Below are 26768 nucleotides of genomic sequence, written 5' to 3' on the forward strand. Positions count from 1 at the left end.
CCAGTGCTAGTGTTTTTGGCACCCAAGGCAAGGGGGACACACTCCCCTGCCAGCTCCACTCAGCCTTCCCAGGTCTATGCTGAAGTAAAAACCCGGAAGGGGCTGAGCATGAATGACAGCATGGTGCATGCACTCACATTGGAGGCACTCAGAGACTCCCACTGCCTCCAAGGAGAGTACAGCTGATGCCACACCACTCTACTCAGCCTCTTCTGGGTCTGCTTTGGCACAGAAGGGGCTGAGCAGGGATGACGGCACGGTGCATGCACTCGCCTCGGAGGCACTTAGAAATTCCTGAAGTGAACGCAGCAGACACCCATTGCCCTGCTGTCTCACCCAGACTTCCCAGTCTGAGTCTGTGCTGAAGCACAGACCCAGAAGGGGCTGAGCAGGGACAGTGGCATGGCGCAAGTGCACAGGGTGACAGGGTGTGATTGGGGAGGGGGTGCCCGCCCCTGTGGCCAGGTGGTGCCCTAGGTGACTGCTTACCTAGCCTTCTCAGATGGCCATCTCTGTGGCTGAGGAAAGGTTCCCTGGGTTAGTGACTGGTTTATAATAGATGTTAAGGCACAGGTGTCAAACATCCAACCCATGGACCAGAACCGATCTGCCCAGGGCTTTAATCAGGCCCATGGGGCTCTCCCTCCCCCTGGCCGCTGTCCTCACCCTTGAAGTTCTGAGGCTGCTGAAGTTTCCAGTTCTTTCTTCCTTGTCTTTGCGGGCTGAAGCAGGAGGCAATTCTGGGCTTGCAAAGCTGCAAAGAAAATGCAGAATTGACTTTCCATTCAGCCTGTGCCCAGGTAGACTATTCAAGGAGTAGTCTATCTGGGCACAGGTACTTTAATGGAAAATCCATTCCATTATTTCATTGCAGCTTTGTCTGTGCTGCAATGTATTTTAATGGAGTGAAGCTCAGTTTCACTTTTCAGCATTTATATGGCCAATTAGAAGCTGTTCCGGCTTGAGTTGTGTGACCTTGCAAATAAAGGGTTGATGCTTTAAACCAGCATGTCTCTGCTGCATGGACCTTAGAACTGTTGCCTAGTGAGTACTCTAACCTGGGAACCCACAGCCAAAGGAGGATATTACACTGAAGAGCCATTGCCAATCTGTGGAGACCTGAGGGCAGGGGGAGAAGCCACTTCATGTTTTTCTAAGCCCAGAGTCTTTTATATTTTTGGCTTATATTTTTAGTTTCTGCTGTGATCCTTGTGCTTTTGCTTGATGTTTTATTTTTTAAAAAATCGATTGCCAAATTCCACTATTCCCCCACCTTTCCATTTAAAACAAAACATCGCAAGAGTTTTAAGCATGTTTGTATTTTAAGTAAAAAAATATTTTAATTCTCTTTAATTTAACTTTTTAATTCTCTTTAATTTAACTTTTATAAAGTTTATATCTCCACTACACGTCATTACATTTTATGATATGCATGGCCTGACCTCACAAAGTCCCATTTATGTTGGATCTGGCCCTTGTAACAAATGAGTTCGACACCCCTGCATTAAGGTCTCATTGAGGTGATGCTTGCATAATTTTAGCAGCCAAGGTGGACATGGATCCAATGTGCAGGTTGTAGCCTTCAGAAATCATAGAATATTGTCAACATCTGTTGCAGAAACTGAACCAGAATGGTCCATAAAGAGACTGCATGCTTAAATTATGATTACAAGTTCAATGAATCTGTGGAGTAACTGGTCATATAGTCATTTACTTATTTTCACATATACTATGTTGCAGCTCCATTTTTATCTGCTTTAGAAGAAGAAGAAGAAGATACTAGATTTATATCCCACCCTCCACTCCGAGTCTCAGAGCAGCTCACAATCTCTTTTATCTTCCTCCCCCGCAACAGACACCCTATGAGGTGGGTGGGGCTGAGAAGACTCTCACAGCAGCTGCCCTTTCAAGGACAACCTCTGCCAGAGCTATGGCTGACCCATTGCCATCCCAGCAGGTGCCATGTGGAGGAGTGGGGAATCAAACCCAGATCTCTCAGATAAGAGTCCACACACATAACCACTACACCAAACTGGCTTTAATGGCAGCTATGTGATATTCCTGAAGTGATAGTCATCACTGCTTCATCCTGTACAGTGTGTTACACTTATTTATGAACCAAAGGATGATGGTGAGAAGAGAAAGTTGAAAGTTAAAGTGAAGAGCAACTGCCATACTTGGCCTTACCAATGATCTTTGTAGTCCATGTTCCTGCATAAGAATTGGAATCTTCAAAAGAAACGCATGAATCCAATTATGTAGTCTGTTTGGTCTGTGTTTTTAGTAATAGGAGGCATACTGATACAGTGAACATGTGACTAGTATGTTAATATATCATTAGAAGATCTATATTTTCTTGAGATGAATAGAAATTCGTACCAAAGGACAATGAGGGGACCATTGCCAAATATGTCATCTCTGCCATTCTGCCTCCATGTCACCATCAGTGGAGAAGAGGAGGTGGCAGTCCTACTGACAGTTGTTTGTCTGACTGTTTTGCATATTAGGAAATGTTTCCTTCTTGGCGTAAAAAGCTTTCTGTCCTGTCCAGCTGCTTTTAAATGTGAAATCATCCCTCTCTCTGACCATGTGCTTCACTGTGCATGCTCAAGGAGGAAGAATTTGCAGCTTCCTGCTCAGTTCTGTTTTGTCTGTCATTGCAGCAGCTTTAATCAGCAGCATTCTTCTCAGAGAACTTTCTGTAAGCTAGTGAGAAAATTTATTTTAAAAAAAATACTGTTCAGTATAGTTTCTATATTTTTGTCCAGCCTGCTCCTTTATGGTGCAGTGGGCCATCTTCAAAAGGTGTTGGATGTGTGGGAGAAAATTGCCTTCTTTAGATGGGTGCAATTGTTGGATGCTTTCACACAGCGACTGTTTACAAGCATTGTTCCCTCTAAGCTGAATTAGTATGAGCTAAGTCACAGATTTTTAGCCTCCAGCTCACACATTTTTGTCTTAGGTTAGGAAGGATGACCCTAGAGCACACTAATTCATGCTGTAGCCACTTTAATGCCAGTAGCTCACAAAGTAGAATTTTTGCTCACAGGACTCTGCAGCTTAGAGGATTGTTTACAAGTGGCTTTTGCTATTCTTCCACAGTAAAAGTCCAGTTGCAAAGTGCATTATTTAGTGTGTGTGAACATACCCTTGACTCTTCTGTCATGAGGAAGCACAGTAGGTGGAAATGTGTGCCTATTGCCAAAAATTCACTAGTAAGGCAGTTTTTTCTTTCTCATGCCATTCTGAAAAAAGGAGACAAATACCATCCCAAACCCACTTTGAGTACGATATGATCAGAATGAGCTGTCTTTTGGAACAAAACCAAGTCTTCACGGTGCAAAGAACCTGAGTTCAGTACATAGCCGCTGCCACCTTCTCCATGAGCTGACACAATTGAACTTGTAGGGCTGGACTGAGTTTTTTGTTTGGATAGTCACCAGACACTGAGAAATCAAGAAATTTTTTTCATAAGGCAGGCTGTTGTGAGGGTTGTTTAAAAATTATTATGTAAATATCTGGCTCAATTTTCTTTAAGGCACAGTTTTAATATATCAAGAGCCCCATGGCGCAGAGTGTTAAAGCTCCTGTACTGCAGCCCTGGTGGAAACTGGGTTTTCAGGTAGCCGGCTCAAGGTTGACTCAGCCTTCCATACTTCTGAGGTCGGTAAAATGAGTACCCAGCTTGCTGGGGGGAAAGTGTATGTCTGGGGAAGGCAATGGCAATCCACCCTGTAAAAAGTCTGCCATGAAAACGTCGTGAAAGCAACGTCACCCCAAAGTTGGAAACGACTGGTGCTTGCACAAGGGGACCTTTGCTTTCTTTCCTTTTCCTTTAATATATCACTAACATCATTTGCAGTCCAGAAGAACTTTCCATGTAGAGAAACATTAAAGATCAAAGGTTGCCTGTTTTTGGGGCACTGGAGCTTTTGCATGGGGTGGGGGTAGAACTGATAACTATTGAATAAGCCTCCTTCTGTGTATAAGGAAGGACTTCTTTGTGAATAGACAAATATTTGTGTGTGTTCTCTGCAAAACTGAGAAGCCAGTTTGTAGGACTGGAAAGTTCTGCACCCACTGGGAAGCTCAGCTGTTACTTTTCCTTTGATCTCCTTCTGGCCAGACTGAAATGGGCCTCCAGACCAAACAGCGTGATGAGAGAAGGCTTGACAGCCTGTACATGAACTTATTATGGCATATAAAATTATGATTTAAATATGATTTTGAATTTTTAAAATATATACCATTTAAAATGTTACATGTGCACTCATAAAACTATTTATCATTTGCTTCCATATTTTAAAATAATTAATATTTAATATCAATTTTATTGTCTCTGGTTCTGATTATAAATTATTTATTTCTGTCTTGAATTTCTTTCATAATGGAACAAAGCAGCACACATAGTGTTTCTGGGAGGTCTTCCAGGCCTTGGGCAGAGCTAGGCCTGCTTAGTTTCAGCAAAGTTGCCATATCACATGCCCTCAGAATGGGTTCCTAGTCCACATACTGCTTTAAGGAATTAAGCAGTTGTTTCATTAACATAATACATTTATTTCAGTCATATAGGATGAGTAGTGGAAATGGATGCTGCACATGTTTCCCTTAGCTGGAAAAAAGGATTCAAAAAAATCTGTTGGGGGGGAGCTGATGATTGGCATTCCAGCTCAACTTTCTGGACAGCTCTTTTCAGCCCTGGAAAACATTTCTGTAGCTCCCATTTGCACTGCATTTCCTCTGGTTGAACAGAATACTTTACTTTGTCTGGTGTCATTTGGGAAAGGAGGAAGGGTCTGTGGGTTATTTCCAATTGAGGGCAGTTCACGTTTTGCTCTCAATCAGTAGGATACTTGACTATAGCAACGTCTTAGATCCTCACCAGTCCGGCTTCCGCCTGGGTCATGGGACGGAGACAGTGCTGGTCGCCTTGGTGGATGACCTCCAGAGGCATCTGGATTGAGGCGGCGTGGCAGTACTGATGTTGTTGGATCTATCGGCTGTGTTTGATACGGTCGACCATCGGTTACTGACCCAACGCCGACCCAACGCAGGGATTCGGGGGCTGGCTTTACAGTGACTTTCCTCCTTCCTTGATGGTCGGGGACAAAGGGTGGCAATTGGGGGAGAGTTGTCCCAGAGGCAATCACTAGATTGTGGGGTGCCACAAGGCTCTCTCCGATGCTATTTAACATCTACATGCACCCCCCTGCCCAGATTGCCCGGAGATATGGGCTTGCATGTCATCAATATGCAGATGATACCCAGCTCTATCTACTAATGGACGGTCGGCCTGACTGCATCCCAAAAAATCTGGACCTAGCACTGCAAGCTGTGGCAGGTTGGCTCAGGCTGAGTAGGTTGAAGCTGAATCCAACAAAGACAGAAGTCCTTAGCCTAGGTCGTGGCAGTCTGGGAAGGGAATTCTCTCTTCCAGTTTTTGACAGTGCGCCATTGAAAGTGGCATGCAAGGTCAAGAGCTTGGGGGTCCTACTGGAGCCTTCCTTGTCAATGGAGGCCCAGATAGCAGCCACTGCTAAATTCACTTTTTTCCATCTTAGGTGGGCAAGGCAGTTGGCCCCCTTCCTAGAGCGTCACGACTTGGCAGCAGTGACACATGCAACAGTCACCTCAAGATTGGATTACTGTGATGCCCTCTACATGGGGCTGCCCTTGTGCCGAACCAGGAAGTTGCAGCTAGTGCAGAATGCAGCGGCCAGGCTGTTACTAGGGCCAATTGTATACCGGATTCATTACAAAGTGTTGGCCATTACCTTTAAAGCCCTATATGGCTGAGGACCTGCCTACCTTAGGAACCGTCTCTTCCCATATGTGCCCCAGAGAGTGCTGAGATCAGGTGCACAAAATCTGTTGACAATCCCCGGGCCAAAGGAGGCCAAATTGAAGATTACGTGAGAAAGGGCCTTCTCGATCACAGCTCCACACTAGTGGAACCAACTACCGGATGAAGTGCGGGCCCTGCAGAGTCTTGGTCAATTCCATAGGGCCTGCAAGACTACCCTTTTCCAACTGGCCTTCGCTTAATGTGAATTTTAGTCTACTACATACGGCCATCATAAATTACAAGAGGAGAACGTCCAGAACACAGCACCTGTAAATGTTAGTTTTTAACTTTTGATGGTTTTAATTACAATGGTTTTAATTAGCAAATTATATATTGTACTAATATAATGTTTTATATTGTAATTTTGTATTTATTATATATTGTGAGCCGCTCTGAGCCTGCTGCGGTGGGGAGGGCGGGATATAAATAAAATATTATTATTATTATTATATCTACTGCTGATTTTTAAAAGGTTTATAGGAATACCTGCTATCTTTTTTAAAAGGAGAAATAATGGGCATGAGGGGAAATGAGGAAGAAAGTGCACTGGTTATGGGTATGCATATGAAGAAATTCATACCTTCCCCTCCACACTCTTCCTAAACTCCACACTTTGAGAATGATGTTTAAACTGGCTTGGTAAACTCCAGAGGAGGGCCAAGGAAAACCTGGAAGGTGGGTGATGGCACAACAAAGTTGTACAGAAGCCTTCCCCTGAAACACTGCTCCGGGGGGAGGTAGAAGAACATGCAAGCAACCTTGATTTTTTAAAAAATCTGGAACTTACTTCAAAGGCTTGCTTGTATCAAGGGATAGAGCTAAGGTGAGCAGACTGTTCCTCCTGTCTCACCCTGTTTGGATTATTCTTCCTTGGTTCCAGTGATGACTCAGCATGTGCAATGATACATACATGCTTACTTTTTCTCTCTCAACCCCAGTTGCTTCTTGGTTTCTGTATTCCTTGTCTGTTCCAAGAGTAGCTTTTGACTGTTCCAGTATAAAGGATATTCTTGTTTTCCTATATTTGTGATTATCTTAAAAATTTGGAGGCTTTTCAAACCATTGTATTACATTCAATGTGTGTTCTGTTTCAGCCACTGGGTGTACCCCTAACTTCAGGATATTGAGTATAAATGGAAAGAGAAAACCATATTAAAATGTAATTAAATTGAAGAATGTTGACACTTAAGAAAGAGACTTTAAATGACACATTTGAATTATTTATTGAAGTTAATTTATCTTATTCAGAAAAGTGCAATGTCTTGCTTCATGTCTGTTTTTTCATAGGTCCCTTGTTGGAAGTACTCCAGACCTTCGGTATCCCCTGAGTACTATGGTCCATGCACCAGTTGAACCTTTTGGAACACCCTCTAGCCTTCACCGGGCACCAAAGAGCCGATTTGGAGCTCTGCGGGAAGAACCCTCCAAGGTAAAATGTCTGCTAATCTTTAGCAGGCAGCTCCAGTTACGCCTGCATCTTGGAGCAAATCACCAAATGTTTGTGACTGCAACAGCTGCAGCAGCTGTCCTGGGCCTTTTAAATGGGGGGCTTTAGGCTTTCACTTGGCAGTAACAGCTGCAGGCTTGCCTTCTCTGAAGGAAAGAGACTCCCTGTTGTGCAGAAAGGCTACTGGATGGTGGCCAGGACAGTACTTATTTGATGGGCTTTTACAGAGGGTGGTGATATGAAGTTTCAAAGGATCTTTGCCGTACTGTGAAATCTGGATAAGGAGGAAGCCTGTTGCAGCCCTTATTTGGCTGTGGTATTGGGATTTGTTTTATTGTATTGTTATGGTTTTAATTATTGTGAGCATCTCTAGCTATAAATGTGTTAAAGAAGGGCTTAGATATTTAACTAACAGCCCAAGACAGGAATTGCAGATACTATTGATATGGTTACAGGCTGAGAAGCCTTTTTAGTGACAGTGACCATATGGAACAAAATCACACCTGTCCTATAAAGCGCAAGAAGGGTGAAATATGATTATAAACGAGCCTTCATGTACAGCCGTCCATCAATTTAGAAACCTGATACAATTGCATTTTAAACTGTCTTTCTGTTTTTCCATCATGCACTTTGGGAGAAGAGAGTATAAAGTCAGTCTTTGTGTTTGATGTGTACTTAAAGCCCTTATTCAAATTTGGCTGTAAATACAGTTCAGTAAGTTTGAACTCTCATCAGTCTGGTTTACTAAATACACTTAACAAAAAGACTACATCAGGAGTTACTAGCAAAGTGAATGTGTTTTCTTCAAGGGTAGAAGCTTGATTAGCTCTGGAGTAAGTAGTAAGGTACTACTTGTTAAACTCTAGTGTAAAGAGGTCTCTGTGTATAGAGCTGACAAATAATGGATATAACAGGATATCGGTGACTTTGAATATAGCTGAAAATTTTACCTACAGTTTTTTCCTGCTGTGATGCTAATGGAAATATATGAGAAAATTGCAACCAGCAAAACATTTAGCACCTACCTGTTAACAGAGACTCATTATAAATGTAAGGAAGGTAGTTCCTTATGCCTTTGTGGCAAAGAAGCTGTGCCATATTTACCTGTACTTGATAGAACAACTAAGCTAGTTGACAGCAAAGTACTCTTTAGTATGTGGTCTGTGAGTTTTGGGGTATCTAAATGTTTCTTTTATCGTGGCTTTGTGTGATTTACTTTTATGCTTAATTGTACTGCTTTGAATGCTACCACTTTGCTCAGCAAAATTGAAATTCTTCCAACCTAAGGAGGCTTTCTTTGTTGGAAGAAGAGCCTCTTTCATCTGAGGAAGACTTTAGTCTTGGCTGAACAAAATGGTAGGATTCAAGCCACAATTATTTATGGCAGGCAGTGCATTTGCTGTAACTCTCTTCTATGTAATTTTTAGTCACAGTTGTACTACCCCATATTTAATTTGGCAAGCAATGTCCAGACTACACTAAATATAAGAAACCACAAATATATTGGCCAAAAGAGCCTTTCCAGCAAAGCTAAATGCTAGTACAGTTTATAAGCATTATAAAATCCTTGAAACAGCAAAGTGAATTCCAGTTGTGGAGGTTTCTATTCCTTGTTATGAATTAATTATAAGAATGTATCTGCAGCCCTCTTACTAACAGGGACCTACATTGCCACTTTCCAACCTGGGTCAGTCACATGAAACAGAAAAGAACAAGGCTGATGGTTCTTCTCCTGCTTCACTGCTGTCTCTGTAAGTGTGCCTGCCCCCCATCTGACTGATGCTGCAGAGAGCCCAGCCTAGATACCACATACATCTGGGAAAAGACAGGTAGTAACTATATAGTTGTTGGGAGACAACACTTTCAGTTGTTGATAGATCCATTTAAAGGCCTGCACATTGTGGAGGCATATGTTTCAGACATACAAAATTCTCACTGGACCATGTCCAAATTCCTCTGAGGCACAATCTCAATACAACCCAATTGAGATTGGATAGGGGAAGGCTTGGTACAATTTTCAAAAATGGCATCCTTTCCTGTGGCACTTCCATGGTGATGTCTCAGCATGGTGGTAATATTTTGACTTTTGACTGAACATGGAGTGGTACTGCTGTATGTCAACTATCTTGTGATTTTTTGTATGTAGGACTGGGAGCTTGCTCAACCAAGTGGGGTCTTGGCCACCACAGCTCATTCCTTTGACAGTGATCCAGAGATCTCTGATGTTGATGAGGATGACCGGGAGACAGTCTTTAGCTCTATGGACATGCTGTCTCCCAGTGGTCACTCTGATGCCCAGACCCTTGCCATGATGCTACAGGAACAGCTGGATGCCATCAATGAGGAGATAAGGTATGAAATGCATCAGTCCAGCGTGTATGCAATTTACTTGAGCCCATGCATATTCACAAAGCAAATAGCTGTGTAATTTATCTCTAGGAGTATGAAACATTCTCTGAGAAGGGAACAAACATGCTCTAAACAGGCTTCATACAACCTGGAAACTCAAGAGTAGATGCTGTGTGACTGGGTTAAAATCCAAGAGCCCTGGGTTTGTAATAGAAATACAAGCTCCTCATTCCTCTCTTGTCTCCTCCTGCTGAAGATCTCTAAAATACAGTATGATTATTTTTTTTTAAAAAAAGACAAAAAATCTTCATAATATGTAAAGCAGTGGTCCCCAAACTTTTTGGCACCAGGGGCCAGTTTCATGGAAGACAATTTTTCTATGGACCGGGGGTGGGGAGAGGGGTGATGGCTTTGGGATAATACAATTGTGCACTTTATTTCTATTATTACATTGTAATATAGAATAAAATAACTATACAGCTTACGGCCTGGTTGCTAACAGGGGATGGGGACCCCTGATGTAAAGGATGAATAAATGCGATATTTTAGCATTCTCTCTCTGGAAACCTACAAACAAAGGAACAAATAATGTCTAAATGGGAAGGGTGAATAGAAAGGAAATCTAGCTGCCTCAGAATAATTCAGCCACATTAGGGACTTGGGATAGGCATGGAGCAGGAGGTTTGTGAAGGTTCATGAGGTGGCTCAGCTTGCAAAAGCCATTTAAAAGGTTCCCTTTAAATGGCTTTTGCAAGCCATGCTGCTGCGGTACAACTCGCAAGTGGCCTCAGAAGGCATTTAGAGGGATCCCTTTAAATAGTTTTAGCAAGTTGCCACTGCAGTGCAATTCACAAGTGAGTTCAGAAGGCATTTAAATGTTAGTTCAGAAGGCATTGCTACATCATGCCACGATGGTGACTGCGGTCTCTTTAAATGCCTTCTCCAAGCCCTGGTGCCAGCATGTCTGCTGATGTTAACCACATGAATGCCCAAAGCCATCTGGGAGTTCTGTGGGAGGTTCATGGGGGCAGAATAGCATGAAATGAGGTTTGAGAACCACAAACAGGGCTCAATTTGTGATGAATTTTGGTTTATAATTTGGTTTATGCCCATCCCTAGTATGGAGATACAATACCATTCTGCTCTAAGGAGCAGGTTATCTCAGTACTAAATCAACACTATGCCAGATAGAAGCATATGCTTGACCATTCAGATATGCTCTGAGAAGATATAGTTGTTATGTTAAATAAAACTGAATAATCTGTCCCTTCCTCAGTCTCATAGTTGTGAGTCCATAGCAAGTATTTGATTGTAACTGAGCCTTTTATACATCAAGAAACACAGGAAACTTGGAAACTTCACAAAAACTTTATGAGACACCACAGGACCTACGGAATAAGAACTGGAGTGGTTTTAGTTACTATTTTACTGTTGTAATTATCATTACCTTTTTAAATTTGACAAGAAATGAGCTGAATGGAGCCTGGTTACCAGTAATTTGAACACATCTGGATCTCAACTTGTAATAAAAAGATTTCTTGTATAGCACTTCAAATTTGAAAATCCTTTTTAAAATGTGAGCTACATGTAAGAGATGCCTTAAAGAGTAACTATTATAAAATTGGAATTTCTATTGGTGCCTGAAGGTCTGTGTTCTAGCCCAATTCCTGCACTTGCACCTGAACATTGTTCACCCTGCTTAGCCACATAGATGTGCACTCCCTAGTGGAAGAACTGGAAAGACTTTCTGGAAAATGAATAAAATATCAGGGAGAAGAAAGGCAGATGGTTGCTCTCTGGATGATATTTGAATTCTGGGTTTGGCCTGTCATATGGGAATGTTGTGCCAGAACTCTTGAATTCCTTTATTAATACCTTGAATACTTGTGTAATGTGAACAATAGAAAGGAAGAATTCCAATTAATGCTTCTATGGAGGATATGTTGGAAGATGCAGTGCTGAAATGCATATTCTTCTTCAGAATGATTCAGGAGGAAAAAGAGTCCACAGAGCTGCGTGCTGAACAATTGCAGAGCCGTGTCACTAGTGGTAGCATGGAGGCCCTGAATCTAACACAGCTGCGCAAGAGAGCATCCATCCCCACCTCCCTAACTGCACTGTCCTTGGCCAGTTCATCTCCTCCTATCAGTGGGCGCTCCACTCCAAAGCTCACCTCTCGCAGTGCAGCTCAAGATCTTGATCGAATATGCAGCATGACCCTGGTAAGTGGGAAAGGGAGGCAGGAGTGGGATAAACCAGGCTACAGAGACAACTGGGTCATTCTGTGGAATGTTGGATATACAGCAGCCATGTCATGTTGTCCTCCCTCAGGCTCTTAAAAGTTCCTCTTATAGACTTTTCCACATTGAGTATTCGATGCAGCTCAGCTTCTTAAATGCATGAGTTCCCTCCCTTCTTTATGAACCATATGGTTTGTTGATATTTTCAGAGGGTAGCCATGTTGGTCTGCAGTAAAAGAGTTAGATTCTAGTCCAGTAGAAGACTGAAGAAGACTGCAGATATAAACCCTGCCCTTCTCTCTGAATCAGAGTCTCAGAGCGGCATACAATCTCCTTTATCCTTTTCCCCCACAACAGACACCCTGTGAGGTGGGTGGTCTGAGAGAGCTCTCCTAGAAGCTGCCCTTTCAAGGATAACTCTTGTGAGAGCTATGGCTGACCCAAGGCCATTCCAGCAGATGCAAGTAGAGGAGTAGGGAATCAAACCCGTTTTTCCCAGATAAGAGTCCGCACACTTAACCACTACACCAAACTGGCTTGTCAGAGACCAACAAAATTTTCAGGGTTTGATCTTTTGAAAGTCAAAGCTCCCTTCATCAGACACAAGTCTTGTTGCTGATCTGGGTTTTTTCAAGTTTTTCTGACATTTTTAAAGCCACCTTTGAGGCACTCTGAAAAGACATGGGGTAAACTTGCAAAAAGCTGGGGAGAGCAGTAACCAGCTCACATCACTGCCTGTAAGTGAGAGGAAAACCTCATGCAGTTAAGATGATGTGCAGCGGAGTGTGGAAACTGTTTCATGTGATAGCACAATTGCCCTCAGAAGTTCTCATTCACATGGATACAATTTATGTTAAGTCCGTGTAGCAAGCCTTTCCCGTGATTAGTGGGAAAGGTAGCATCCAAATATTTTAATAAATAAAACTGTAGCAAAAACAATATTAGCATTCTGCCTTCTGTTTCATGATTTCATATTGGCTAACTTTTTATCCATTCCATGTCCTGCCATTGACAGCCCAGTGACTTGAGGAAACACCGAAGAAAACTGCTTGTGAGTCTAGCTGTTTCTTCTTTTTCTTTGATGTGTAACCCTTCTGCTCCTCTGCTAACCCTGTTGTAGCAATGTTGAGTAGTTTTAGAACATTAACAATGTGGAGCTGACTGTATTATGGAAAGTTTCTGTATCCTCAGGATAATAGTGTGAAGGGTGCAAAAGATAAGGATGTTTTAAATAGGATGCTAGTTGCAGTCTTTAATCAGCTTCCAGAAAATTTATTCCTATTAAAAGAGGGGAAATTGTCCCAGACTCTTCTATATAAATGTAACCCATGTAAGTCCAACTTTATGTCAGCATCATTCCTGCTCATGGTAATGTTGAGTGTTTTGAATTGCAACTTAGCAGCTCAGCTTCTATAGAAGACACCTATGCTGAAAGTAACAAGAGGCTGTGCATAGGCAAGTTAAATTGCTTGGTAGATATGCAGTTAAGGCAGATAAAAGTTTACCTTGTAGTTCTAGTCACATGTGCTGTCTTTTCTATCCTATGTGTGCATCTAGGACACCCTAAGGACTTTATTCCTCAGTGAATGTACAGCTGTTGTTCAGTTGTTGCAGAGAATCCAGAAGTCTTTCTCTAAGACAGCAGCTCTGTTGCAGAAATATCATGTTTTCCCTTTACTCAAACCAAGATACTTTTGTTGCAGAGAGAATATGATCCCTTTCTAGAATTGGAATGATATTGGGAGTGCTATGTAAAATGTGATGGTGCAAATGTATCATCACTTATGACATACAACACATCTCCCACCTACCTTGCCATTTGATTTTTAAAATAAGTTTTTCTTTTAAGAGTTTTAGAGCAGAGGCATCTGTCGAACTCATTTGATATGAGGGCTGGATCTGACATAAATGCCACTTTGTCGGATTGAGCCATGTGTGCTATAAAATGTAACACAAAGTACCAGAGATATAAAATTCATAATTTCAGATGCCGAAAGGCAATAGCAGGCTTGATTGGATCAGGTTGATATGCAGAGGGGTAGCAGGCATGCAGATATCTGACAGGAAACCTAAGTCTTAATTTGGTCCAGGAGGATTTAGTTCAGGAGGATGGAAATAAGTCTGAAGACATGAGCAGTGACTCACAAAAGCTCATACCCTACCACAAATTTTGTTAGTCTTTAAGGTGCTACTGGACTCTTTCTCTTTCTACTGCTATTAGAAACCACAACAGTCAAAAACCAGTGGGGGGAGCATTTTAACCTTTCAGGACATTCAGTTGCTGACCTAAGAGTTGCTGACCTAACTTGGTGATACGGGGAAGTCAGCAGGGATTTGTCCACCAATAGATCCTGCCAGACCAACTTCATTTCCTTCATTGATCAGGGGTATGCTGTTGATGGTGTTTTCCTGAATTTCAGTAAAGTTTTTGACAGGGTTCCCCATGATGTTCTGATGAGTGAACTAGAGGAGTGTGGGCTCTAGGATAGTTAGGTGGATAGGGAACTGGTTGGAGAACCACACTCAAAGAGTAGTTGTCAGTGGCATTTCATCTGAATGGAGGGAGGTGTCCACAAGGCTCAGTTCTGGGCCTGGTACTTTTCAATATTTTTATCAGTGATCTGGATGAGGGTGTAGAAGAGCTACTCATTATATGTGCAAATGATACCAAATTGGAGCAGCAAACACACTAGAAGATATAGAATACAATGAGATCTGAACACACTGGAAAAGTGGGCAGATGTGAACAAGAAACAAGTTCTGAGTTCTACATCTGGGTGACAAAAACGAACAGCGCGCTTACTGGATGGGGGATACACTTCTCGGTAGCAGAGTGTGTGAACAAGATCTTGGGGTATGGGCGGATTGTAAGTTAAATATGAGCAGCCTGTGTGATGCAGCAACAAAAAAAGCTAATGCAATCTTGAGGTATATCAGCAGAGGCATAACATCCAAATCGCAAGATGTCTTAGTCCTGCTGTACATTGCACTGGTCAGGCCACACCTGGAGTATTGTGTGTAGTTCTGGAGGCCCCACTTCAAAAAGTATATGGACAAAATGGACCACATGCAGAGGAGAGCGATGAGGATGATCAGGGACCTGGAGAGCAAGCCCTATGAGGAAAGGCTGAAAAACTTGGAATGTTCAGTCTGGAGAAGGAGGGGCATGATTGTTCTCTTTAAGTATTTTGAAGGCTGTCACTTAGAGAAGGGCAAGGAGCTGTTTGTGTTGGCAGCAGAGGAGAGGACTCACAATAATGGGTCTAAATTAAGGGTGGGAAGGCACTGGCTGGATAGTAGGAAAAACTTTTTTACAGTAAAAGTTGTTCAACAGTGGAATCAGCTATCTGGGGAGCAGTTAAGTTCCCGTTCACTGGCTGTCTTTAAGCAGTGGCTGGACAAACACTTGTCAGGGGTGCTGTAGGCTGATCCTATGTTGAGCAGAGGGTTAGACTAGATAGCCTGTATGGCCCTTTCCAACTCTGATTCCATGATAAGAAAGCAATTCTCTTACAAAGGAATTTTATAGGGAGATTAGAGAGACTGCTGAATTGCAGCTGATAATGAAATTCAAGACAATGCATCCAGGACTGAATTGAGTCTTAGGTTTCTTCCAATGCCTGCTATTGTCATTTGGCATCTGAAATCACTTCACTCTCCCAGATATAAGGACTGATGGACTCATGTTCTAGCTGTATCTGAAGAAGTGAGCAGTGACTCATGAAATCTCATGCCCTGCCACAAATTTTGTTAGTCATTAAGGTGCTACTGGATGTAATGTCCCCCTTTGGCAGTGGGTTCCCAGGACAGAGTACTCACTCAGGCACCTGTTCTCAGGTCCATCCAGCAAAAACAAGCTGGCTTAAAACATCAGCCATTTATTTGCAAGGAGGCAGCTCCAACAACTAACACCTTCAGCAAAACATACAAAACTGGAACTGAAACAAGAGTTCCATCCAATAGGACCAAACCAAATCACACAGATACCAGAGGAGGAGCATGTAATGTTCCATTACATACAGACATGTGTACAATAAATATACCACACTGGACTCTTGCTTCCTTCCACTAATAAAGATTGCAAGCTATCATGTTAGGTTTCTCCCCTCCCCCCATTAGAACTGGAAAGGGGGATTTCTCGAAGTGCCACAGGTCGGTCAGTCTCTATCAGCCTCTTTCTATCTGTTTGCCTCTGTCTGTCCGTCTCCCCCCCCACCTCCCCCGAGGAAGTGTGCGGGCACACAAAAGCTTATATATGGATTATAATGTGGTTGGTCTCAAAGGTGCCATGGGTCTCTCTCTCTCTCTTTCTTTTGCTCCCCCTCTCTTCCTCCCCAAAGGAAGAGCCCTCAGCCAATCCAAGGAAAGGAGGTTTGACTTTTTTTCTGTCCCCTGGAAGCTGGAGAGAGCTGGGTAAAAGTGAGCTGCAATGCAGGAAATAGGAGAGAGCCAGTTGCTCACAAGCCAGATATAGGAACCCTACAGGGGCTAATTCTATCCCATGTTTGACCCCCTGGTTTAATCTATGTACAGCAGTTAGTGGGTTTTACTATGTGTGCAATGTTGCTAATTCAGAAGTTTCTCACATGTGCTCCTCCTATCAATATAAAACAGTCTCCGTGTATTCTGTCCAATTTTGCATGCATGGTTGTACAACCAGATCTAGAAATCTACACTTAAAATTCCATCTGAAATCAGAAGCCCCAATTTGTGTGACAATAATATAAGACATATGGAGACTTCCAGGATTGGAAAATGCCGAGCTGAACTGCTTCTCAGAAGGGGAGCAGGCTGGAACTTCTGTTCAGGGTAGTGGAAGGCAATCTAATGCCTACTGCCTACTTTTCTCAGTCAGAGATTTACGTTGGCTAAAAGGGAGTCCCGGGGGGGGGGGGGCTCCTTTGAGGCTTTGAGGGATCTCCGGAGATGAGTTGCATTTTCATCATCTGCATAAGTTTCCAGAGTCATTTATTTGACATAAGCTTGACAGGATCCTAATCTTTGAAACTGCTAAACATCTAAAGCTATACAAGACCAGTGTTGATCTGGAAAACTACAGAAAAGGTACAAATTGCTATCTTTCATTCCGGGACTAATTAAAGTTAAACAAAATAAAATCAGAAGGTGGGAAATTGAAATCTAGAAAGCTTGGAAGAAGAAGGGGCGAAATTTGGACTTTGTAAATTTAAAGGACAGTGCTAAAAAGTGGAAAGGAATTTATTGTTTTGTCTACTTGCGGTTTTGAAGAAAAAGCCCCATCGTCATAGACTTGCAGCTCCCACAGCCAACACAGGAAATACGTCAAGCATCGTGAGATCTCTCTACCAGTGAAAACGGGATTTGGTGGCAAGCAAAGCAGGAAGTATCGGATGGAAAAGGGAAATCATTGAAGCAGCCAGCCTATTCTAGGACTATAATATCATAGAAAAACATCGGCGACCATTGCTAGGAGGTTAAAAATTAAATAAAATTTTTAAAGTGTTCGGGACATTAAAAATTGGTGGAGACGACAGGGGTGATGATTATAAGGTAAATACTATTGGACATTACTGTTAATGACCATTTTAGAAGCTTCTAGAAGAAAAAGGAAAAAAAATTTAAAGTGAGGCAGAAAGTCGCGACTGCCGTTTTGGAAAAAATAAAAACTTTAAAAATTAATATCTGAGTCCAGGAGGCTCTGAGGACAGCGAAATTAGGCTTACTGAAAAGAGCAAGCCTCACTCTTTTAAATCTGATAGTTGAAATTTAATTTGGTGAGGTCAAAATTTTCGGCGTTTTTACATGTCAGATCATAAGCAAACCCGTGCAAGGACTGCTTCAGTGGAGAAAATGCAGGACCAATTAGATGCAATGGAAGCCAGAATAATGAAAGGGATGAAGGAGATGATAACTGCTTCCAAAAAAGAAATTAGAAAAGATATTGAAGAGCTAAAAAAAGATATAGAGGATCTCAGAAATGAGACTGTGGTGACATCAAAAAAAGTGCAAGAGATGGAAGGGAGAGTGAAAGTACATGATTCCACCTTGTTAAAAATACAAGAAAAAGTGGCAATTCATGACTGCAAATTGATGGAGACCCAGATACGTCTGAGAGGAGTACCTGAGGATGAAGAAACTGATTTGAAAGAATATATAATAAAAATAATTGCAGAATTTTTGGAGGAAGATCCTGAAGGGACTAGAAATATGTATGTCTTTTTGTATAGAGTGAACTCACTATATGCAAAAAAAAATAATCTACCAAGAGATGTCGTTATAAGATATATGACAAAAGAAATGGTGGGAAAAATCACGAATAAAAACTTTGAAAAGACATTGATAGTGGGAGGCAGCAGAGTAAGAATTATGAAGGAGTTGCCAGGACATGTGATAAATGACAGAAGAGCATATAAGAAATTGACAGAAAAATTACGGGACAATGAAATGAGGTATAGATGGAAAATACCTGAAGGTTTGAGCTTTGAGCTTCAAGGAAAAAGGATTACAATTACAAGCACATAGGAACTGCGTGGATTTTATGAAGAACATAAAGAATTTGCACCATGATGGATTACAAATTATTATCTTGGAATGTAAATGGACTAAATTCACCACAAAAAAGAAAGACAATGTTTCATTGGATTAAAAAGCAAAATTGTAATATAGTTTGTTTACAAGAAGTACATATCAAACAAAAGGATTACAAATTTTTATGGAATAAACAATTGGGACTAGAATTTCATTCATTGGTTGAACAGAAGAAAAGGGGAGTGATTTTTTATATTAAACAAGAATTGGGCCCGAAACTAGTGTTTAAAGATAAAGATGGAAGATTTGTAGCGGTAGAAATAATATTAAATGCAAAAAAAACATTGTTAATGGGACTGTATGCACCAAATGGAGCAAAGGATGCTTTTTAAAAAGACATTATACAACAACTTGATGAAGTGACATATGATCAAGTTTTGATAATGGGGGACTTTAATGGAACAATTAAGAACACACTGGATAGATCGGGGGGGGGGGGGGAAATAATAAGGAAGGAAAATTGCCAGTCTTTTTTTGACTTGGTCAAACAAGAAAACTTGGAGGATATATGGAGGAAATTTAATCTTGAAGTGCGGGACTATACCTTTTTTTCAGCAAGACATAAAACTTTTTCCAGAATTGACATGTGGGGTACTAAAGATTTAGGCCTTGTAACAAAGAAAATAGAGATTTTACCTACAATTTGGGCTGATCATAACCCAATAATGTGGATTACAAAATTGTCTAAAAAGTCGAGAAGATGGAGATTGAATGAAGATTTACTACAGAATAAAGAAATAGTGACATCTCTAGAAAATGAAACTCAAGCTTTCATCCAAGTAAACGATAAAGAAGATATAGAATTTCAGACAGTGTTGGATGCTTATAATCAGTAATGAGAGGAATATTGATTATATTGAATAATATAGACAAGAGGGCAAAAGAAAAACAGATGCTGGACATTCAAAATGAAATAAAGAAAAAAGAAGGGAAACTGAGAAATAGGCCAGGGAAAAAAGAAAATTATGAGGGAGATTACAATATTACAAACACAAATGAGACATTTGTTAAATAAAGAACTGGAATAGAATCTGAAAAGATTGCAGCAAAAATCTTTCGAGGGAGCAAATAAACCTGGAAAATATTTGGCCTGGCAATTGAAGAAAAAGAGAGAAAGTTAAATTATTAATAAAATTGTGGTGGAGGGAAGAGAGGTGGTAGATCAAGAAGGAATAAAAAGAGAATTCTTGAAGTATTATGCCAAATTGTTTAAGGCTGTTAAAATAAAGAAAGAAAAGATGGAAGAGTATTTACAAAAGATTAAAATAACACCCTCAACAGAAAATATGGGAAAAGTCTTGAAGGGTCCAATTGAAAAAATAGAAATTGAAGCAGCAATTAATGCAATGAAAAATGGAAAAGCACCTGGGTCAGATGGATATACAGCTGAATTTTTTAAAACCTTCAAAGAGGAGTTAATTTCGAAACTTCAGAAATTGATGAACATGATAAGAATAAAAGGGAAAATACCAAATACATGGAAGGAAGTTGTTATTTCATTGATTCCAAAGGAAGATAGAGATGTCACGAATGTAAAAAATTATAGACCAATCTCACTATTAAATAATGTCTATAAAATATATACAAGAATCTTGGCAGAACGGCTTAAACAATATTTGATAAATTTTATAAAGGAAGATCAAGCAGGGTTTCTCCCCAAAAGGCAAATAAGAGACAATATTAGAACTGTTGTAAATATTGTAGAATATTATGAAAGACATCCAGAAAAGGAAGTGGCATTATTCTTTGCGGATGCAGAGAAAGCATTTGATAATTTAAATTGGGACTTTATGTTTGGGACTTTATGTTTGCAGTAATGGAGAAAATGGAGTTGGGGGAAAACTTTATAAGGATGATAAAAGCAATATATACTGAGCAACGTGCAAGGTTATGTATAAATGCAGATCTTACAGAAGACATGATAATTAGCAAAGGTATAAGCCAAGACTGTCCGCTTTCCCCACTGTTGTTTATAATGACTCTTGAAATCTTACTGGTGCAAATCCAAGAAGATAAAGAAATAGAAGGATTAAAAGTAAAAGGATTTACTTACAAATATAGAGCATTTGCAGATGATATAATGTTTATAAATGAAAATCCCATACAAAGCACACCTTTGTTGTGAGCTAAAATACAAGAATATGGGGAATTGGCGGGACTGTGTATTAATAAAGAAAAATCAAAACTTTTATGTAAAAATATGCAAGTAAGCAAACAAAAGGAACTACAGAAGATAACGGGATGTGAAGTTACCTCTAAGGTAAAATATTTGGGTGTGGAGATAACAATGAAAAATATTGACTTGTTTAAAAACAATTATGAGAAGCTATGGCGTAAAATGGATGAAGATACGATAAAATGGAATAAACTTAATTTGTCATTGCTTGGCAGAATAGCTGCAATTAAGATTAATATTTTGCCAAGAATAATGTATTTGTTTCAAACTATTCCGATTGTGAAAGACAGTAAACAATTTAATAAATGGCAAAGGAAAATTTCAGCATTTGTGTGGGCTGGGAAGAAACCAAGGATCAAAATGAAAATCTTAACAGATGCAAAAGAGAGAGGAGGATTCCAATTACCAGGTTTAAAATTATATCATGAAGCAGTTTGTCTAGTGTGGATAAAAAAATGGGTGACGCTGTTAAACAAAAAACTTTTAGCATTGGAAGGTCATGGAAATAAATTTGGCTGGCACGCTTATATGTACTATGAGGAAAAAAAGATGGATGTTTTTTTCTCTCACCATTATATAAGAAATAATTTGCTAAATACTTGGATGAAATATAAGAAGTATGGGGATGAGAGAAAACCGTTATGGATAGTGCCAGCAGAATTAATAAAAATAACAGCTGAGATGGTTTAAGAAAAGTGGTTGTCATACAACTATTAAAAATACAAACTGGCAAAATAGAATTGAAAACTGCTGAAGAGTTGAATAATAAATACAATTGGTTCCAAATGCAACAAATAAAGAGCTTTGTGGAAAATGATATTAAAACTAAAGGAATAAGAAGAGAGCAAACAAATGGAAAAAGTTCTGCTTGGAGACAATGAAAAATCAGTTTCAAAAATATATAAATTACTTTTAAAATGGTCTACGGGAGATGAAGTGTTGAAATCTCAAATGATTAAGTGGGCAATTAATGTAAATAAAGAAATACAGATGGAAACTTGGGAATATTTGTGGAAGAATTCTATAAAGCTTTCGACGTGTCATATTAAAGAGAACTGTTTTAAAATGATGTACAGATGGTATATGACTCCTAAAAAGTTGGCAAAGATGAACAATAAGATGCCAAATAGATGTTGGAAGTGTAAAAAACATGAAGGTTCTTTCTACCATATGTGGTGGACTTGTGAAAGAGCAAAAAAGTATTGGCAGATGATTCAACAAGAAATTTCTAGGATCTTGGGATATGAATTTAAGAAAGTTGCAGAGACTTTTCTGTTGGGATTACAAATGGAAAAATTTCCAAAAGAAGATAGAACTATAATTTGGCACTTGCTTTCAGCTGCTAGGACACTGTATGCGCTGTTGTGGAAGCAAGAAAAAATACCAGAAAAATGGGATTGGATTGTAAAAGTTATGACATGGAGTGAAATGGACAAATTAACAAGAATTTTAAGAGACTATGACTTAGAAGCTTTTAAGATGGAGTGGAAAAAGTTTAGAAGATATGTAGAAAAAGAGTGGAAAATAAAAGGACATTGGTCAATTTTTGATAATGATTAAGTCTTAGAAGGTAGAAGAATATTAATCTTTGTTTTTATTAGTTAAGGGTACCTTTAAATGTTAGTATTTCAAGTAAATAACACCGGTGGGGGTCAAGTAACGGGGGGAGGGGTGGTTAGAAAGTAATATATGGGATAGATAAAAAGAAGTTATTAACGATGCAAGAAATAGATATTGTTACCATATGTTACTAAATAAAATTGTTTTAAATGAGAAAAAAAATAATATAAGACATATATGATCCTTATGTGTACTAAAGATTTGCTTTTATTTGGGGACTGTGGGGGTTTTTCTTTAAAAGCTGTGTAGCATGAGGAATTGATAAAGATATTGACAGGAAAAGATGTGGAGTACAGAAGTTCCACATCTTGACTGAGAACCAATTATTCTTTTTCAACAGAACAGAAAATTGGAATTTTAAAAAATAAAATTTGAGATTTGTGAGCTATGTACAGCCTATGCTTTTTAAAAAGAGATGAGGGATGCCGTTTTAATGTTTCACTTACAAGGAATGCTGCATGTCTCCTCCCAGATCATTCTGCATTGGTCTTGTCCCCGTACTCAGAGGATTTACAGTGGTTGTTTAAATTCAGCTCTCCTTTTAGTGAGTGTCTGATAACAGTAAACCTGTCATAAGGACTTGTTTGAATAATTTGAGGACTAGATACCTGTATGTTCTTCCCTTTGGAGCGAACAGTAGATCTGAGGGAAGTGGAATTTGCATGGGGAAGTCTTTAAGCACCCCCTCACACGCACACACTGCTTCTTTCTTTAGAAAAAATGACAGGAGATCCACATTCATATCTCCTGCCTAATGTGTCCTTAGGGTCCTGCATGAACTGTTGGTTTAGTATTCAGAACCCATGTTCTACAATTCATAGCAAGCCACAAACTTGCTGTCTAAAGTAGGGAGCATAACACTGTCAGGGTCTGCATGCCTCCACCTATTTCTTTGCTTTATTTGTATCTCCCTTCAACCCTGTGATGTGCGGAGTACAAATGAGTTTCACTATAGTCTCCTGTTTAAACTGTAATATTCAGTCTCTCACGTGGCTGAGTTGTATGATCGCCATGGAAGCATGTTTTGTATCTCTGATTAGATGCTTTGAGTGACTCTATTTGCAGCATCAAATGTTACTGCATTACAGAGAATGCAGTGCACAGCAGGTGAAACCAAAACAGATTTATGTTGAATACTAATGATTTTTTTTTTAGTCTGGCAGAAGTAGAAATCTTAAGAATTGACTAGTAATGAGAATTGTGATATATTTCCCAGTGACTGTAACAGGTTGCTTTGCTTCAGGCCAGATTCTGAGAGAACAATGCATTCTTTCAACATGCAGTACTTTTCTATTTACCCCTTTCCCCCCCCACCCTGCTTTAAGCGTGTGGTGTTGTGTGTGGTGTAAGCATGCTCCTTCAGTAACTTTTGGAAAGGAACTGTGCATGTGCACCAGAGTATATGATGAGCATCCTGCCAATGCTTGAATTGTGCAGACTGGTTCCATTTCCCTGGCCCAGGAAAGGTACTGTCAGCCCCCAATCCAGTGAGCAGAAACTATATTGCAAATGGGTACTTCAAGGATGACCCTTATAACAATGGAAAGCTGCTCAGTATCCCATAGAACCAGATGAAGCATAGAAATATGCGCAAGGTTCATCTATATGATGCCAACATTTTACTGTCTTCAGAGATGTTAGATTAGTTAGACTCAAAAAGTGACCCATACTGTGTGTGTTATGTGGCTTTCACACTTTGGGCTAGTCCTTAGGAAGGGAGCATCTGTGCTCCTCATTGCTGCTTGTTGCTCATGGGTGACAAACTGTCTCCTCCCTCCTGCTGTTATTGGGCTCCATTCCCTCTTATTAGGGCTGCATCTCTCCAGTTACACTGATAATTGTCACTCAGTCATTCAGGCCTTTGGATTAGAGCATACAGTGATCAGCAACCTCTGTGATATTCTGAATATATGTGGCCCTGTTCCACTTCTTCTTTAATTGAACTAGCAGGTGAGCTATGCCTCTGGTGAGTGTGCTAGAGATGGGAGGGAGGTGTATGGGCAGAAATCTGCATTCTGACCTTGCCTTATCTGTTCAGTCACCAGCTGGTCGGGATGAGAGTCGAGAAGATAAAACCACCATAAAATGTGAGACTTCTCCTCCTTCCTCACCCAGGACCCTACGGCTGGAGAAACTTGGACACCCTGCGCTGAGTCAAGAGGAAGGCAAGAGGTATAGGGGTCTGGCATGGGAGATGATGTACCTCTTCCGTGGCCAGATGTAAACTGCACTACTGAATAGGTTATAGAGAGGGATTCCTATACCTTTTCCAGTTGAATGGAGAAAGTGTCATATGAGAACCAGAACAAAGTGCATAGATGAACATCTGCAAATGTTTCCTGCTGACTTTAGCCTTGCTATTTGAGGGCTGGGAGCAGAACTGGTACCAGGAAGTGGAAATCTCTTTATGTATACAATCAACTGATCTCTTTCAAATTACACAGTACAGTAATTAAAACATGCAGTTCATAAAGTAAGCTAAGTATGAACTAAATAAGATTCTGTAGGTGACTGCAGGCTTTCCAAGTGCACATATTTTGATGTGGGCTCTGTGGCTTGAAATATCCACCAAATGTGTATGGAATTATGACCTTAAAATTGACGTGTTTGATGCGGGCTCTGTGGCTTGAAATATCTACCAAATGTGTATGGAGTTATGACCTTAACATTGACCGTATCTGAATGGGCAAGTGAGTGCTGGCTGATGTTCAGCATTGTTACAGTTTACCTGCATTCAGTCTTTGAGGACCCCTAAACTGCTAGGCATACAAACAGGTGTGATATGGATATAGGGAATTGACTGTAATGGCTGTAATGACACCAAGATACTGTCTAAACTAGTGATATCCTCATATCTAGTTCCTAAAAGAGCTTTCCCCTTTATATAGTTCTTAAAGGGAATGGACATTTAGGAGTTTTCCTCAGTGTGAAAGGTTGCAAGTTCTCCGCTATCTCTTGCCTTACCCACCTTATCCACATTCCAACAGCACCTCTCCCACCCATAATAGCAGGATGGTTCAAGAAGAGGAAAGGGAACAAATAGGCTGACTTGCAGAGGAGTGTGACTGCTATATAGGATTCTGAACAGTAACTGGGGATCTTAAGATTGATTTCTGGGTATTAATGGTAGTCTTGTATCTAAAGAGATGTCATAGCCTTCATGTTACACAGGCAATACAAGCAGCAGTTATTTGGCATAACACTGATGCTGAATTCTGTCCTCATTCCCCAAAAGACCTGAGTGGGTAGTGCACAGCAAGAAGTGTGATTAATGTTTTGGTAAAAAGAGTAAATAGTACTAATTCTGCAAAGGTTATCTTGCTTCTGTCATCGGCTGGGTGCAGTTGGGAGCAAAGTCCAAGTCCAGTCTGGGGTCAAGCCAGGGAGTTCTAACTGAAGCTGAGTCAGGTAGCTGAATTGGGGGGCCAAGAGCAAAGTCATCTGGAGCCGAGACTCAGGAAGCTGAGGAGTTTGATCAGGAGCGCGAGAGCCAGGGTGGACGCAAGTCATCACAGATGTGACTTGTTGCTTCCATGAGGAGCCCAGCACCAAGCAGGGGGCTAAATGGGCCTCCAGCAATGTTCTCATTAGTACATGGTGAAGCTTCTGTCAGAACTCAGGACTCAGTGACCATCTTCCTCGCAGGCGTGTATCCCTCCAACAGGTCACTAAGTCTCGACAGATTCGCTCCCTCAACCAAGCTACCCATGGGGTGAGTCTGGTGGGTTTCCCACTTGCAGCTGACCCTCTTCCACTGCTGCTGGGTCAGTTGTGGGGAATGCTGACTCAGGTGGCAATAGCAAGCGGTCATCAGGGGGACTGGCTGCAGGCTCTGGGTGGGACCTCAGCATGGTCATCGCTGTCGCCCATGACAGCTTCACTATGTTCTTCATTGTCAGTGGATGTTAGCCTAAATCTTTAACTTTTTCCTTTGCATCCTTTAGCTCTTTGGAGGACCAGGCCAGTAACCCCAGCAGCAGTAACAGCAGCCAGGACTCTCTGCACAAAGGCTCCAAGAGAAAAGGAATCAAATCTTCTATTGGGCGTTTGTTTGGAAAGAAAGAGAAAGCTCGCTTGATCCAGATGAGCAGAGAAGGTGCCACTGGGCAAGGTCTATGAGTTTCTTTTATGCATCTAAAAGGAAAGCTATCCTCCCACATGTCTGTGGGCAGCTGACATCTCTGGATAGAGAGTTACTTTTGAACACCATTAGTAGAATAGAAAAGTAGTTATGGAAGCAGCTTGCCAGTTAAGAACATAAGAGAAGCCATGTTGGATCAGGCCAATGGCCCATCCAGTCCAACACACTGTCATACAGTGGCCAAAAAACAGGTGCCATCAGGAGGTCCACCAATGGGGCCAGGACACTAGAAGCCCTCCCACTGTTGTCCCCCCCTGCCGCCCAAGCACCAAGAATACAGAGCACCACTTGCCCCAGACAATTAGTTTCATTTATAACTTCTGGCTCATAGCCGCTGATGGACCTCTGCTCCATATGTTTGTCCAGTTCCCTCTTGAAGCTGT

General features: G+C 40.8%; 1 protein-coding gene across 6 annotated transcripts in view; it reads left to right on the forward strand.

The window, feature by feature from the left end:
- PPFIA4 (PTPRF interacting protein alpha 4) overlaps positions 1-26768 on the forward strand; it is a 285024-nt gene that overhangs the window by 191719 nt on the left and 66537 nt on the right. For 5 of the 6 annotated variants that reach the window (XM_060231094.1, XM_060231093.1, XM_060231095.1 and 2 more), the window contains 6 exons: positions 7133-7274; positions 9439-9644; positions 11623-11863; positions 12897-12932; positions 24283-24416; positions 26189-26355. In XM_060231094.1, the coding sequence (XP_060087077.1) occupies positions 7133-7274; positions 9439-9644; positions 11623-11863; positions 12897-12932; positions 24283-24416; positions 26189-26355 (926 nt within the window). The remainder of the gene's footprint in view (positions 1-7132; positions 7275-9438; positions 9645-11622; positions 11864-12896; positions 12933-24282; positions 24417-26188; positions 26356-26768) is intronic. The other variant, XM_060231096.1, reaches the window with a different exon arrangement.

The sequence above is a fragment of the Heteronotia binoei genome, chromosome 2 (genome assembly GCF_032191835.1).
Source record: "Heteronotia binoei isolate CCM8104 ecotype False Entrance Well chromosome 2, APGP_CSIRO_Hbin_v1, whole genome shotgun sequence".
Lineage (NCBI taxonomy): Eukaryota > Metazoa > Chordata > Lepidosauria > Squamata > Gekkonidae > Heteronotia > Heteronotia binoei.